Raw genomic sequence first — 15786 nt, 5'->3', positions numbered from 1 at the left:
CCCCCGTAACATTTCCACCTCTTTGACAAATACCGACACCGTGGCTCTTCGAAGGAAAACTTCAACGGCGATTTTCCTTTGCTTGGCGATCGATCCGGTGGTGCAACTGACACTGTTGTGTTTCTCAGTCACTCCGTGATGGCTTCCACTCCAGCTGGAGAACTTCCCTTTGTCAATGTCTCCGTTCTGTTTAGCAGACAAAACCGTTGCCTCGTAGTGTGCACTGCGTGTAGCAGAAGAAAATCACGTGACATTGACTTGTTGTCATACGGGGGGCTTAGTGATTGGCGATTACAGTCAGCCGGTGAAGACATTAAATGCAAAGACTGTCTACACTATTGCTAACGCTAGATTCATGCTTACTCTTAGTAATGGTACAGAATTTAAACGTAAACGCTACAGTTGTCTGATTGCGTCTTGACCGCTCGTCAATGTGCAATCTTTCATTTGCCAGTACCTTCTGCAGCTAATTTTCTAATTTATGACCCTTTGATCGATCTAAAATATATCTCGGAAAACGAGAAGCGAAATAAATGACATTCGTAGAATCGTGCAATCACAACAGTTCGGCTTTGTGTGATGTGTGGTGTGATTGAATGAAAATGAATACGCTGCTGTGCCACTCGTGTGCAAATGATATTGCGGGAACGCACATCTCCTGTCGTGGATTTTGCAATGCTACTTTTCATCCCAAATGCAGCGGGATTGCCGAAAACTGCTTTGACGATGTTTTAAATAATAAGCAGATATTTTGGCTATGCAAATCCTGCACTAATCTGATGTCCGATAAGCGTCATCGACAAGCTGTAAGAGCTGCCTATGAGGTTGGACAGGAAGAGGTGTTAGGTGCACACAACCAAATTGTCGAACAACTTAAGGGTGAAATACTAACTGAGTTGGAGATTTGGTCGAATTTTACGGCCCTTATAAATTCTAATTCATTGACACCGAAGACTACTCAACGTCCATTTGCCGAAGCCAGTCGTAACAAAGCTCGCCGTCTTTTCCCGAATAAAGATGGGGCTAAATCTAATGTCTCATCTCTATTACGTGGTACTGGTATGCCTGTTTCACCATCTCTTGGCACGATAACAGTAGCTGATCGTACACCGAAGTTTTGGCTTTACCTTTCACGTATTGCACGCGATGTTTCTGTTGACCAAATTTCCATGTTGGCGAAACAGCGTCTTATCACCGATGACGTGGAAGTCGTTAGACTTGTTGCAAAGGATCGTGACGTAAGCACAATGAATTTCATCTCGTTTAAAGTTGGAACCAAACCTGAGCTCAAGTCGCGAGCCCTATCTGCTTCAACATGGCCCGAAGGAATTCTTTTCCGCGAATTCAAGAGCAATCGCACCGTATCAGCTGGAAATTTTTGGAAACCCCTCTATCCGCAGCCAGATCAGTCGCCAGTTCAGGCCGATACTCATCAGCCTGCTTCACCATCATCAGTTCAATCAGCTATGACGGAATAATTCAACCACCATCGGGACGCATGTCCGACAATTTGCCGTTGTTTGAACGAAGAATAATTTCGCCGCCATCGCCGAGACTACACAAACAAATTCAAGTTGCGCTGCCATCACCATGTTATACCGTACTACGGAAACCCCCGAGCGCTCCGACGCAGTCGTGCTACCAGCCAGCGACCAGCTCAGTCGTCCCGGCCCTGCGTTCGGAGGTCGTGAGGGGGTCTTCCGAACTCCCTTCCCAGGCGAGTATTTTGCTTTAAATGACGATCCGCTTCCTGAAAACCTTCTGGTTTCTAGCATGCCATCGGGTACAACTCGTTCCGACGATTTGCTGTTGTTTGGCCGAAGAATAATTTCGCCGCCATCGCCGAGACTGCACAAAAAAATTCACGCTGCGCAGCCATCACCGGGACGCCTGTTATACCGTACTACGGAAGCCCCCGAGCGCTCCGACGCAGTCGTGCTACCAGCCAGCGACCAGCTCAGTCGTCCCGGCCCTGCGTTCGGAGGTCGTGAGGGGGTCTTCCGAACTCCCTTCCCAGGCGAGTATTTTGCTTTAAATGACGATCCGCTTCCTGTAAACCTTCTGGTTTCTAGCATGCCATCGGGTACATCACGCCCCTTCAGCATGTCGGCACGATTGCCACGTGGCACTGACGATTTACGGCTATACTACCAAAACGTCAGAGGGCTAAGGACGAAAATCGAGGACTTGTACTTGGCTGCTCTTGACGGCGACTACGATAGTTATGTTCTGACGGAAACTTGGCTTGATGATCGTATTACATCGATGCAGCTCTTCGGGGATTCTTATGCGGTTTATCGTGCGGATCGAAGCGCACATAACAGTGTTCATGGTCGCGGCGGGGGAGTTTTGATCGCTGTTTCCTCTGCACTAGCCTCCTGTGAATTTGGTGTAGATAGTTCATCAAGCATTGAAGTTGTTTGGACGAAGATTACTACGCAGACGAAGAGCTATTTTATTGGAGCTGTTTACATTCCTCCAGAAAAGCGACTTGACTGCACTATTACGCAGCTCCATCTCGACTCTATAGAACACGCTTCTTCTCAGGCAGATGCAAACGATGTGATAATAGTTCTTGGTTATTTCAACCAACCAAGACTGATTTGGGTTTCTTCTGGACGTGGATACGCTTACCCAAACCCGTTATCCTCGACAACAAATCCTGCCAGCCGCTTACTTCTGGACGGGATGGCTTTTCACGGACTAAATCAAGTAAGCACGATTTCCAACCACCAATCCCGTTTTCTTGACCTTGTGTTCGTCAATGAGAATGCTTTGCCTGAGTGTTCTGTGAGTGAAGCTTCCAGGGTGATCGTTCTTTTGGATAATTATCATCCCGCATTAGAAATATCCATTTCCATCATTAGTTCACCACAATATGAAGAAGCTTTAGCTGTGAATCGTCGTAATTTTCGCAAAACTGATTTAGCAACACTACGTTGCACCCTATCGCTGATTGACTGGAGTGTACTACTTGATCAAGTTGATGTAAATGCTGCAGTCGATCTCTATAACCGATTACTCATTGACTGTGTTGAAAAATCCGTGCCAGAATATCAACTTCCCAAGAAGCCTCCATGGTCTAACGCCATGCTTCGGAATCTGAAACGCATCCGTGCCAAAGCCTTACGTGCGTACACAAATCGTCGGTGCCCTATTCTCAAGCGCTTTTTCGCACTCGCCAGTAATGAGTACCGCTGTTACAATAAATTGCTGTACAAAGGATATGTGAACCGCATCCAACAAAACTTACGATGAAATCCGAAGGGATTCTGGGCTTTTGTTAAAACGAAGAGAAAGGAAATGGGTCTTCCGTCTAGGATGGTCTACAATGGCGAAGTAGCGACTACAACGGCGGAAAAATGCTCCCTATTTGCCAGCTACTTTTCAAGTGTCTTCACGACTGATGTGCCATCTGCCGTCGAGCTCGAAAACGCGACCCGTGATGTTCCCATTGGGGCAGTGGATATGGATGTATTCACTATTTCAGTACAATCGGTTCTCTCTGCAATACGGAAAACAAAATCGTCTTATGCTCCAGGACAAAGTGCTATGCCGTCTGCTGTTCTGAAAAAATGTTCCGATATCTTATGGCAATTTCGTTTTTGACAGTGCACTACACCGGTGTAGTCGGTGCTACACTCATTCAAACTTGGGTGTAATCAGTCTATCTCTTTCTTTGCACTACACCGGTGTAGCACCAAGAAAAAACGAAAACCCCATTAGCGATCCCACTGACGCACCTTTTCAATATGTCGCTTCAGCAGCAAAAATTTCCCGATGATTGGAAGCTTTCAGTTATGTTTCCGGTTCACAAGAAAAATGACAAAAGCAACATCGTGAACTACCGGGGAATCACTTCGCTGAGAGTTGAGTCGAAAATCTTCGAAGCGCTTATCAACGAGGTGCTGTTTTTTGCTAGTAAACATTACATAAGCCCTTGTCAGCACGGATTCTTCCCTGGTCGATCGGTTGAGACGAATTTAGTTAGCTTCACATCGTTTTGCATTGAAAACATATCCAGGAAACTCCAGGTGGACACGGTCTACACAGATCTTAAGGCCGCTTTCGACACAGTCAACCATGAGATACTGCTTGCAAAGCTTGAAAAAAACAAGGATGTACCTCGAGTTTCTGCCACTGGCTTCGATCCTACCTTGTTCACCGCGAGTGCGTCGTGCAAATTGGCGACAACGTGTCTGAATCTTTTTGCAATAATTCCGGAGTTCCCCAAGGTAGTACACTAGGTCCATTACTATTTTCATTGTTCGTGAATGATGCGGTCTTTGTTCTAATGCGTGGAGGGAAACTGTTTTTCGCCGATGACTTGAAGATATTTCTTGTGATAAGGAATGAAGCCGATTGCCGTGAGTTACAGTGTCTCATTGATACATTTTACAATTGGTGTCAAAGAAACATGTTGATCCTTTGTGTTACGAAATGTTTTGTCATCAGTTTTCATCGTACAAGAGACATGCTTAATTTTAACTACAACATTGCCGGAACTCAGCTGCAACGCGTTGACCACGTAAAAGATCTAGGTGTTATTCTCGATGAAAGGCTAACTTATACCAATCACCTGTCAGCGACCATCGACAAAGCAAATCGACTTCTAGGTTTTATGTTCAAAATTTCTAGCGAATTCCGGGATCCTCTGTGTTTCAAGGCTTTATATTGCTCACTGGTGCGCTCGCTGTTGGAATTTGCAAACATCGTCTGGTGCCCTTATCATGCAACGTGGAGTGAAAGGATTGAAGCTGTCCAGCGCAAATTTATACGATATGCTTTACGTCAATTGCCTTGGAATGATCCGTTGAACCTGCCACCATATGAGAACCGTTGCAGACTATTAGGACTACATACTTTGCAAGAACGTAGACATACTTCGCAGGCCATTTTCATATCACAGCTTCTGTTGGCTGAGTATGATGTTCCCGATCTCCTTGGACAAATCAACCTCTACGCCCCAGCCCGTGTTCTTCGTCCTCGGACATTACTACACATCGAAATGCGAAACACCAACTACGCTGCTAATAGTCCGATTTTGGCGATGGTTCGTCGCTTCAACGAGCTTGCCGAGCACTTTGACCTCAATTATAATTCATCACAATTTCGTCACTGTTTGCTGTTACATTAGGTTAATTATTTTTAGTTTAGTTCATTAAGACTTAGTGTCAGATGAACACAAATTTTAAATACAAATAAAATAAATACATCAAGTAAGGGGGAACCAAAGCCATTATAAACTCGTCCACAAGAAACTTCTTCGATTACTGGCTACTTAAAGATTATTTTTGAGGATATCTTTTTGAGGATATCTTTTTTCTATGGCATCGAACTACACCATTTTTGGTAGCTTGTTAAAAGAATAATTTTACGGTTTCTTTCAAACATTGGCGAACCTTCTCCCATTCGTTCATTTGTTAGGGTAGTTTATGTTAAGAAAGTACCCTAAATTAATACGTACAATTAAGGGGATTGGGAGACACAAAAGAGGCATGTTTTCGTGATTTTTTGAAAGGGAAAGAAACTTCCTAACTTTTTGAAAATTCATGTATAACACATTTGGGAAATAAAAATTAAAAAAAATTCTTGGAAAACTTCACAAAAAGGCAAAGTAAAGGAATATTTCTTTACTGGAAAAGTGCAGCTGGTAGTAACAGTTGAATTCAATGAAGCAACAAAATTTCCAAATTACATAAGTATACCTTCTGTTTGATTTTCTGTATCCGTTTTTCCGCGGTCTTCGGGAAATCACTTTTTTACAAGAATTTTTGATACTAACGTGCCACAGAAATGGTTAAAATGGTTGTTAGAATTTAATTTACATATATGGTTGTGATATATTCTTCCTTTTATCTGCACAAAACTCGATTTTTTTCGGTTTGTATAGCAAGTCACCTCGTTAAGAATTTATATATGTAGCGAATCGATAAAGATTAGAAAATTGCATTATTTTCCCTAAAGAAGACTACAAAATTTTATTAAGGGGTTACACCACTGTAGAGCACGAAAACAAAGGAATATTTCGGAAATTTTACTTGATGCAATGTAAAGATGAATCGAAATCCCGTAAAATGCGAATTATAATACTAGTTTTGATGTACAAAAACTAAAATAGCCAAGCGTCTTCAACATTGCGGCTGGACTACATTTTCCCGCAGACTAGTTCTTTTGGAAAAGGTCCACTGCCGAAAATCTATCTTCCGTAATTTTTTACCTAGAGCTAAAATCAAAAGTTTTTTCGATTTCTGAGAACGATAGAAAGCGACGATATTTTTATTTTTCGCAAAATGGCAACGTTGAAAGTTTCATAAAAATCGACAGAAAATTGCTTATTTAAAAAAAAGTTCAATAAAAAAATGAAATCTTACGTCACTGGAGAAAGCAATTACCAAAACACTGCGCAAATTTCAGAACGATAAAAAAATATTTGTTTGAGTTCTATTTTCAGCCATCGCAAAAATGTGGTTTAGAGAAAAACACAATTGAAGTTTTTACTATACTCAGGGTATACAGAGCAAGCGCTGCGGCAAAATTGAAAATTTGAATATTCATATGTTATTGCCGCCTTTCATATTTGGACATACAGGCCAGATTCGATTATCCGTAGAGTGCAGAAAAATTTCGCTTCGGATAATCGAATCAAAAAAAAAAAATTCTTCATGAAATATATTTGCTATATGTTGAAAAACAGTATCTAAGGTACATGCATCAATGTTTGACTTATGGTACATGCATTTATGTTTGACTTATGGACGAATATCGATCACTTTATATTCTATATAGTGAAAGTACGACATGTAATAAGTTATTTAACCAACTTATTTTATTTTAAAGTATTGTGCTCGATTAATTTGGATTATTATACTTAGGTTTAGTCTAATAATCAAGACGCATAAAACTAAATTCTCTGCGTGAAACTTCAGTCAACTTAATACTGGTTACGGTAAATTCAGACAGAAATAACAACTGAATTTGAGATTACGCACCACTGGTTTGTATACAACAACAAAACTTTGGGAATCCTCTAAGAGAAGCAACATGCCAGATTCTACTAAGAAGCCTAAAAATTTGTTTCAAAACCATCCAACACAAGTCCAGTAATGGACGCCTGCTGAACGGTCCGCTGGGCGTCGCCAAACGTTGGTCCAACAAAGAACCAGCATTGGACGATTTTGAAACATGGGTTTTCTAGGGGGATGAATTTTGCACACCTTACTAATATCAAAAATGTCCAACTTTTTATGCGCACGACACCAAGAAGCGTGCGTTGTTCAATCAGCAGCAGTATCATCATCGTCATCATGCGCTCTACAGATATTGTTTAGCGAGCCAATCAAAAACTAGTTGTATCTTGGTTCTTGGATATTTTTAGCTATAAATATGCTTATTCAAACGCATTAAATGATTCAGTTTGTTATACATCGTCGCACAGTAAACTTTTTTCTCTTGTTTGCTTAGTGGAAACATCATCCAGGATCTTCATTTGGCCATTGTTCGGCGTTCTACCGAGTCGCTTAAAGGCTGTTTAGTGCATCTACTTCGTAATGAATTATTAGCACTGTTCATTTCAGAGCGGTGCAAAGTTCTGACTAAGGTGAAGTTTCCGTGTTTGCCCACTTTCGAATTTTTCTACTACAGAGTTTGTCAGCTTTTGGACCCGATTTTGTCAGCATCATTTAAGTCTCTTGATTTAATTCCCTTATGTTACACGATGGAATTAAAGCGAAAGCCTTTGCGTAAGTGTGTTATGAATTGAGAATGTCGATGTTCTTAAAGTATTTAAAAAGTTTCAATCTTTTTTCAAACTGATGCGATACTAGACTGATTCCGAAGAGTATTTTGGGGTTTTATTTCATACCTTAGATAGTTCCAAAGAATCTGAAACCAATATGTTCAGATTTCGTCAGTCCTAAATACTTAATGGGGCTCACAAAATCGGTCATTGTATTCATCCTAAAAATTGCAGAGAAAATCGCAGGCATCTACAGAACAATGTAGTTTGTAGCCAATCGATTAGGTGCATCAAATTTTATTGCACACCTCATTGAATTGAAATATTTGTTGAGTAAATGAAATATCTTTATTTTCCCAAATTATTGTAATTTTCAAGAGTTTATAATTTTGTTCTTCCAGAAAATGTAGCTGACATCAATTTCTATCGATTTTTGTATTCAAATATTAGGATAGAAAAAAAAGTTTTTTTGTGAATCATGCGAAATTTCTGTATTTGCACGTATTTTTGTGAATATTTTGTGAGAACATATAATTCTGGTTTTCCAAAAACTATAGCTAGTATCAATTGTAATCGATTGGTGTACGAAAATATGTAAGTCATCACATCGAATTCAAAATTATATGATAATGAAGTAAAATTTCTGTATTTCTATGAAGATTTTATAATTTTTAAGATAATATTTATTCTATCAGAAACTGTAGTTGGTATCAATTACAATTATAGATGTGTAATGTGGCTTTAGAAAAAATAATATGCGGACAATTGAAACAATTTCTTATGACTACGGATAATCGAGTCATTTTCTACGGATAATCGAGTCTACGGATAATCGAATATGGCCTGTATTAGTTTTAAGACCCTATGGCATATTTTAGGTAAATGAATACAAATTAGATTCTTTTAAAAATTCCACTTTTATTAATAATGGTGTGCACATTACAAAGTACTTGTGTAAATATTATCAAACACTTAGACATTAGGATTAGTGATAATGGTTCAAATCAAAAGCTATATATATATATATATATATATATATATATATATATATATATATATATATATATATATATATATATATATATATATATATATATATATATATATATATATATATATATATATATATATATATATATATATATATATATATATATATATATATATATATATATATATATATATATATATATATATGTATATATATATATATATATATTTATATATATATATATATATATATATATATATATATATATATATATATATATATATATATATATATATATATATATATATATATATATATATATATGTATATATATATATATATATATATATATATATATATATATATATATATATATATATATATATATATATATATATATATATATATATATATATATATATATATATATATATATATATATATATATATATATATATATATATATATATATATATATGTATAGTCTCTAAATGAAAATTCAGTTTTTCCATACATAATGTATTGAATGAAGAACTTAAATATTTAATTCTCAAAGCATTAGTATAAAGTATTGTTCTTTAAAGGGCACTTTGCTGTTTTACTATTATTTTGTTTTGACTTTTGACTTTTCTCGCAAAGATGTTGTCTCATGCTAATTTGATCGATATAATATCCGAAGATTGATTTGAGCGGTTTTCTGTAGTATGTGTTATCAAAAACATCGCGAAACATCATGTTGTAAATGTTCTCAATCATTATAATATCCAAGGAGAGTGATAAGTGTTATAAGAAATGTCTCACCACACTGTTAGGTGGATTAAACTCGTTTTATAGTTAGTAAGGACAATAAGTGTTTTGTCCCGTCTCGCATCGCGTTTTTGTGAGTGTTTGAGAGATATGTTTCAGACTTGCAGTAATTAATATGATGCAACGTCGACCCCGTGAAAACAGATTGCACTTTGTTGACTACAGAGCTGCAATCTCACCTTCGCCAGGCGTGACATAGTGCTCAAAACTCCAGTTTTCCCGTACAATCCACTACTTTTTAACCTTTACAGGGCTCTCTAGATATTTTAATGTAATTACATGCAATTTGTGGAGATATTGTAGATCATTGAATTAAAAGCTATAAACATTGTCATTGTCTATCACATAAATACGACCATTTTGGTATCATAACATGCAATATTCGTTGCGTAAATTTCAAGTTACAAAGGAAAATTAAGAAATTTTCTGTAAAATATGCAATTTGTAAAAAAGATATTGTAGTTCTTTCCATCGGAAATTATAAACAGTGTACTAGAAACTAGAAATGCTTGCTGTTGAGCCAACAGAACAAATGGTTTCTTTAAAAAAATTTATTAACGATTTTCTAAAAGTTTAGATTAGCATTTAATTAATCAAGTAATAAAATGTGCTTTTACAAGGTTTACAGTGACTTTTGCATCGTTGTTCTGCTAACTTTATTTTAAGTTAGCAGAATAAGTGATTTCTTAAAAAAACATTGCCATTTTTTTTACAAGTACATTTCATTAGCATTTAATTGGCATTTAATTATTCAAATAATTTCATGTGCTTTAGTAGGTTTTACAATGAATTTCACTAAATTGTTCTGCTAATTTTATGTTAAACAAGCAGAACATGTAAAAAAACAAAATGCAAAAAAAGCATTTAATTTTTCAATTGTCCATTTAATTTGCATTTAATTAGCACTTAATTATAAAATAATAAAGATCATGTTTTGATGATGTTTCTCCTCCAACTTTATGGACATATCCAACGACCTATTTATGATCAAAATCGGTTGAAAATGGCAGAGTTATTAATTTTTTCCCAAATTAGAAACTTGCTCTTATATAAAATTTTCAAAAAATGATTTTGTTTTGCTCGATTACGTATACATTTAAAAGTATGTGTGTGGACTTTGAGCATAAAATTGGAAAAATAAAGGAAGATATAATTACGGCATCTTACAGTGTGAGACAATACCTCACTAACCCCTTAAGAGTTGTAAGTAGGGGTTTGCCCACTACTCGGGTTCTGGTTTGCCCGGCGAACCCTTCTTTTCAGGGCGGCCTAGGTGCTCCTACCGGAATTTCGGATTTTCGTATAATAACAAACAAAAAAGCAAAAAACAAATAAACTAAATTTTAACTTTACCGTTTATTCTCCCGAAACTCTCCTCTGCTGGTCGATTCTTACGGTCTGCTGCTGATGGCGGCGGGAAGGCGACGGTTTTTTTTCCGACCGGCCGGGAACACAACGGCCGCGTTCTCCTTCTGGTGTCGTTGGCTGCTCCGGCAGCGGTCCTTGGCTTTTAGCTAGGGAGGTGAGCTTGGCTCCTTTGTTGGAACCTCCCTAGCGACGTTGGCGACGAATCGCCGGATCGTCTACTCGCCGTAAACGATCCCGGAAGTTACCGCAGTAAACTTCCCAGGGGGAACCTTTGTCCGCCCTGCTTCGTTCTCCTTGGCAATTAACTGTGGAGGAGAGCTTGGCTCGTTCGACTGATCCTCCACAGTGAGAACGGCACTGGTGTCACTTGGGTCCTTTTTATTTAGCCGGGGAAGCGAGTAGCTCCTTAGCGATTAGCTTCCCGTCTCGGCGACCCTACACCAGGACTTTTTGTATGCCCGGACCACACACCAATACACTGACGGATTTCACTTACCGTCACACGCGCGCACTGAACTTTTGTTACGGTGGCGGGAAACTGTCCCGAAAAAAGGAATAAATTTGGAACGTCTGTTCCTGGCTGTGGTCCGTCACTTTCTGTCTCTTCACGATGGCCGCCTTTTTTACTCGACCCAAAACAAACACCAAAACCAGCACCAAAAAAAACAGTACCGCCGCATAACTGTCATCGATATGTGCAGCATATCCAGCACACTTATTGCAGCAAGAGGAAAGCGGTGGCCTATCTAAGCCCTGTTTCTTGTATACAAACATAAAACAAAAATTACTACACCTATCTGATTACACAAAACCGTTCACAAACGCAAAACTATATAAAAATTTACAAACTAAATGTGAACGGTATCGAACAGCGGTGAGCATAACTTTAACGTAAACAATACACTCTACGGAGTGTATACGTAAAAAAAGGGTATATTTCCACCCAGTGCTAAATTGTTACCCTGACGGGTTACAGAGTTCATGTGAGCAAGTTCCTAATTTGTTACTATGTTTTAATTGCCGCAAGGTTCTACTGTATCGATTTTGTTGGCTATTTTCGGCAAATTTGAGACTAAGAGAAACGAAAGCAATGAAATTGAAAGACGGATAGGTATTCTAGAGTGAATCAGTTATAAACTTAGAACGGAAAAACTAGAACTAGGCAGGCTCATATGGGCATGATCGAAAGGAAATGTGAAGAATTTTTTGCCTTCTGCAGAGTAGGAGTTGGGCGTTTCACCCAAGTCTACCGCATGGTCTATGGTAGAACATAACTCATCATAACGAACATAACATACCGACGCCGGCGGTAAAACATGATTCTCTTAGTCTCAATTTTGCCGAAAATAGCCAACAAAATCGATACAGAAGTTCCTAATTTGGAAAAAATAATAACTGCCATTTTTCAACCGATTTTGATGATAAATAAGTCATTGTATGCGAAATTGAATTCTGTCTCTAATATATCAATAAAACAAAGACGCTTCTTGAGAGGAATGTTGAGTAATTTTCATAATTTACATGGAAAAATCGTAAAAGTATGGCTGTTCTCATATTGTTGACCTAAAAACGCAAAAAATCTTTGATAAAAGAACATAACATAGCATACCGTTAGAAAGATCATTTTTTTTCTTTCCGGAACACTAAAAAAAATTAAAATCGGTTTAAAAATGATCGCGTAGAAATTTTTTTATGCCGAAAGTCCCGAAAAATGTTTTCTTTTGCCATAAATCAATATAGCATTGTCTTGTGTTGCATTTGGCGAGATCTACAACCTGTACTAGGTCAAAATCACTGTAGCACCGTTACTGACATTCACCGAAGAGTGTTTTGTTTTGGCAAATCCCAATACGCATCACTGTTCTACACCGTTTACATTGGGTTGTAAATTACTCACATTTGGGGGCAGTTTTGTCGGTTTCGTTAGATGTAAAATTTCACTTCTCCGACTAACCGCAAAGATACCAAAGACACCAACCACTCATGCTGTGAAGAATAACCCGAACGAGCATTGCTCTCCTCCATAACTAACCAGAGTGGGAGAGTGCAGCCAGCATGCAACTGGTACGATAGCGGTATCTCCCGGTAAGCACACTGCATTATCTTCGTCACCACAGTTGCTAGGAAAATTTTAACAAACTAGCAAAGCAGTTAAGAAACGCTGCAGGAGCGGCCAACGCTGACACCCGATGAACTTGTTTGATGTTGACCCGACCGGTTTGGTTAGACTAAGTTGACCAACTCTGCCGAAAAAATCCGTACACCATTCTGCAATAAAGCGCAATCGTTCACCACGGCCAGGCACATTGTCCGTATGGTGTACGGATTTTTTCGACAGAGTTGGTCGGCTTAGGTTAGACCAAAGCAGCAACTGACGATAAGCGCCAGCAATAGTGAGGCTATTTTGTGAAATTGAAAGAGTTTTCATTTTTAATCGATTTTAATCGTCTTAGTGAAATGTATAAATTGGATTTTAGCAAATAGTGAAATATTTTTTTCGAAGCAGTAATAAAGTTGATTTGTTTTTCGTTATCATTGTCTAGGTGGCAAAGGTTTACTTACATCTTTTATATATTGCAAAGAAACAAATAAATTCTGTACTAAAACAGTTAAAACTAGCCATAGTCGGAGAAATTGTTATAAAACCAGGTCATCCGTAGCTCAACCCCACAAATCGGAGCCTCCAGGTTAAAACCGGAGGGGTGGCAGCCCTAACTACAGTAGGTACCGAATAAGCACTCATTTTAATCATCGACTGGTTTCTTGAATGACCAAATGAATAAAACTTCAACGATTGCTCCAACAGATGTATACCTCCAATTATTACCCTCAGCTGGCCATGGATATAAAACAATCCAATCATTTCACCGACCAAATTCCTCCATCCAATTATACACTTATCATTATACATTTGCAGTCCAAACGGAAATTAACTTCCACATTAGTTTACAATCAGATAGATAATCAATTTCACCCACCTGTTTCTGTTTTATTTTCATCTCTGTTGCTATTCGCAAAGTTTCTGTTTTATTGGTCCACCGAGCCCACAGCCGCCTATAGGTATTATTCCTGTCTAGTTGCAGCGCGCTCAATCGGCCTGCTTCCTGCCACGAGATATGTGCGCGATTAAGATTTATGAGGGGGTACTAAATTCACAAAGACCACAAGCGCCGCCATGCCGCTGCTGGATGTTCCCTGTTTGTCGATTTAGAGAATTTATTGACTGTGAAGCTGACGATGGTGATGATGATGATGCTCACTGACAAATTGGCCACCCACGCGCAGCTTTTCTCGCTCGATGGAAAGAATGATGCCTTCCGCCGAGTTGTGTGAAGTGCCACTGACCGTCCCGAATGGGGCTTACAAGTTGTAGAAAGTGAAATAAATCAACTCCGACATGTGGGTTAGCTTAAGTTTGGCTGAAATTGATAAAATTCACACTTGCTTGAACAACGGGGACGCTGAGGTGCATGCGGGGTGCTCAATCGAAAAAGCGCTTTCGCGATGTAGATCGGAGAAATTGTTTATTTATAGCGCAAACTTTGGTTGCAATCAATTTAGTGGAATCGATTAAAAATTAATACGGTTTTGCCGTAGATCGAGCGGGGCTTGTCATATGTAGCCTAGGGGCGGTTTGGCACTGAAATTAGGCAAGCACCATCAGCATCCAAAGCCACATCAATTACTGCGGCGAACTTTCGATCCAAAATGAATTAAATATTTAATTGAATCACTCTTAATGAGTGCTTCCAAATTGGAACTTGCTTTTTACTATTGTTGATGTGATTTAGATGCTTGACGTGATTTGTTGAGTTGGAAGGAAATTTAATGAAGAAATGGCAAAACAAGAGCAACGAAAATGATTCGAAAATCGAGATTGTAGACTTAAGAAAATAAATTTTAACTGACAATTCACCTTACAAGACAGAGAACAGAGTTTTCGAAACTCTCATCCTTCCGATTGGTCTCAAAAGTTTTATAAATTCAGTAAGCTATAGTTAACTTTTCCGAATGACGCGATTTGATACCGTAATAATAGCATTGCATCTAAACAAACAAATATTGACACTTTTATTTTCTCTCTGTTCCATTTCCGCAGGGTTCCTGTCATGGGACGTCTTGGATTGCCACGTCGACCTGGAGGAGGAGTTGCATGCCATCACGTTGCAGGCGCTCGAGGGCGAAGAAGGCAAGCACGGTAAGTTTGTGCGGTGCGGGCAGGCAGGCATCCGGTTCACTGATGTGAATGATGGGGTGGGGGAAAGTTTTTACGCCAAGCTCTCGCTCAAACTAGATGAAAGTTGAAACTTGTATTTATTAGAGTACATCGACACTTTTGGGGGCGCGGAAGGAGTTGGGTTTGTAATGGAAGATTTCAGTCGCGCGTAAAAATCGATTCTTTCGTTGCGCTGCGAATGCAGCAAACTTAAACTTGATCCAGCACTCGGAGTAAATGTGATAATGGAGGAGGGAGATGTGGGACATTTAGGTAACAATATTGCGTCAGTACATTCCAACTCCTGATTGTTTTATTTTGAAAACTTGCACCATAGGAAGTAAAAATCAAAAATTACTGCAGTGCTAGAGAAACGTTGTTTGGCAGTTTTACTATAGGGAAGAGTTAGTACACTAGCTTCCCCTTTTATTTTTGTCTTTCTCTTATAGAAAGGCTATACAATCGTTGTAAAATCGTCTTTTAACTGGGGCCCGGTTGACTGAGTCTCCTTTACCATTCGACTCAGTTCGTCAAGTTCGGTAAATGTCTATGTTTGCGTATGTGTGTATGCATGCCACCAACAAATGCACATCGTTTGCCTCGAAGATGGCTGAACCGTTTTATCAAGCATAGTCTCAAATAAAAGATACAACGTTCACATAGGCT

At 38.6% G+C, this 15786-nt stretch overlaps 1 protein-coding gene across 1 annotated transcript in view; it reads left to right on the top strand.

Annotated features, from left to right (window-relative positions):
• The window catches only part of LOC131685732 (microtubule-associated protein futsch), a 298318-nt gene that overhangs the window by 160763 nt on the left and 121769 nt on the right, over positions 1–15786 (top strand). Inside the window, exon 3 of the mRNA XM_058969643.1 lies at positions 15004–15102. Coding sequence (XP_058825626.1) covers positions 15004–15102 — 99 coding nt within the window. The remainder of the gene's footprint in view (positions 1–15003; positions 15103–15786) is intronic.

This window comes from Topomyia yanbarensis, chromosome 2 (assembly GCF_030247195.1).
Source record: "Topomyia yanbarensis strain Yona2022 chromosome 2, ASM3024719v1, whole genome shotgun sequence".
Lineage (NCBI taxonomy): Eukaryota > Metazoa > Arthropoda > Insecta > Diptera > Culicidae > Topomyia > Topomyia yanbarensis.
The sequence above is the reverse complement of the archived record's forward strand: the minus strand, read 5'-3'. Positions and strand labels throughout refer to the sequence as shown.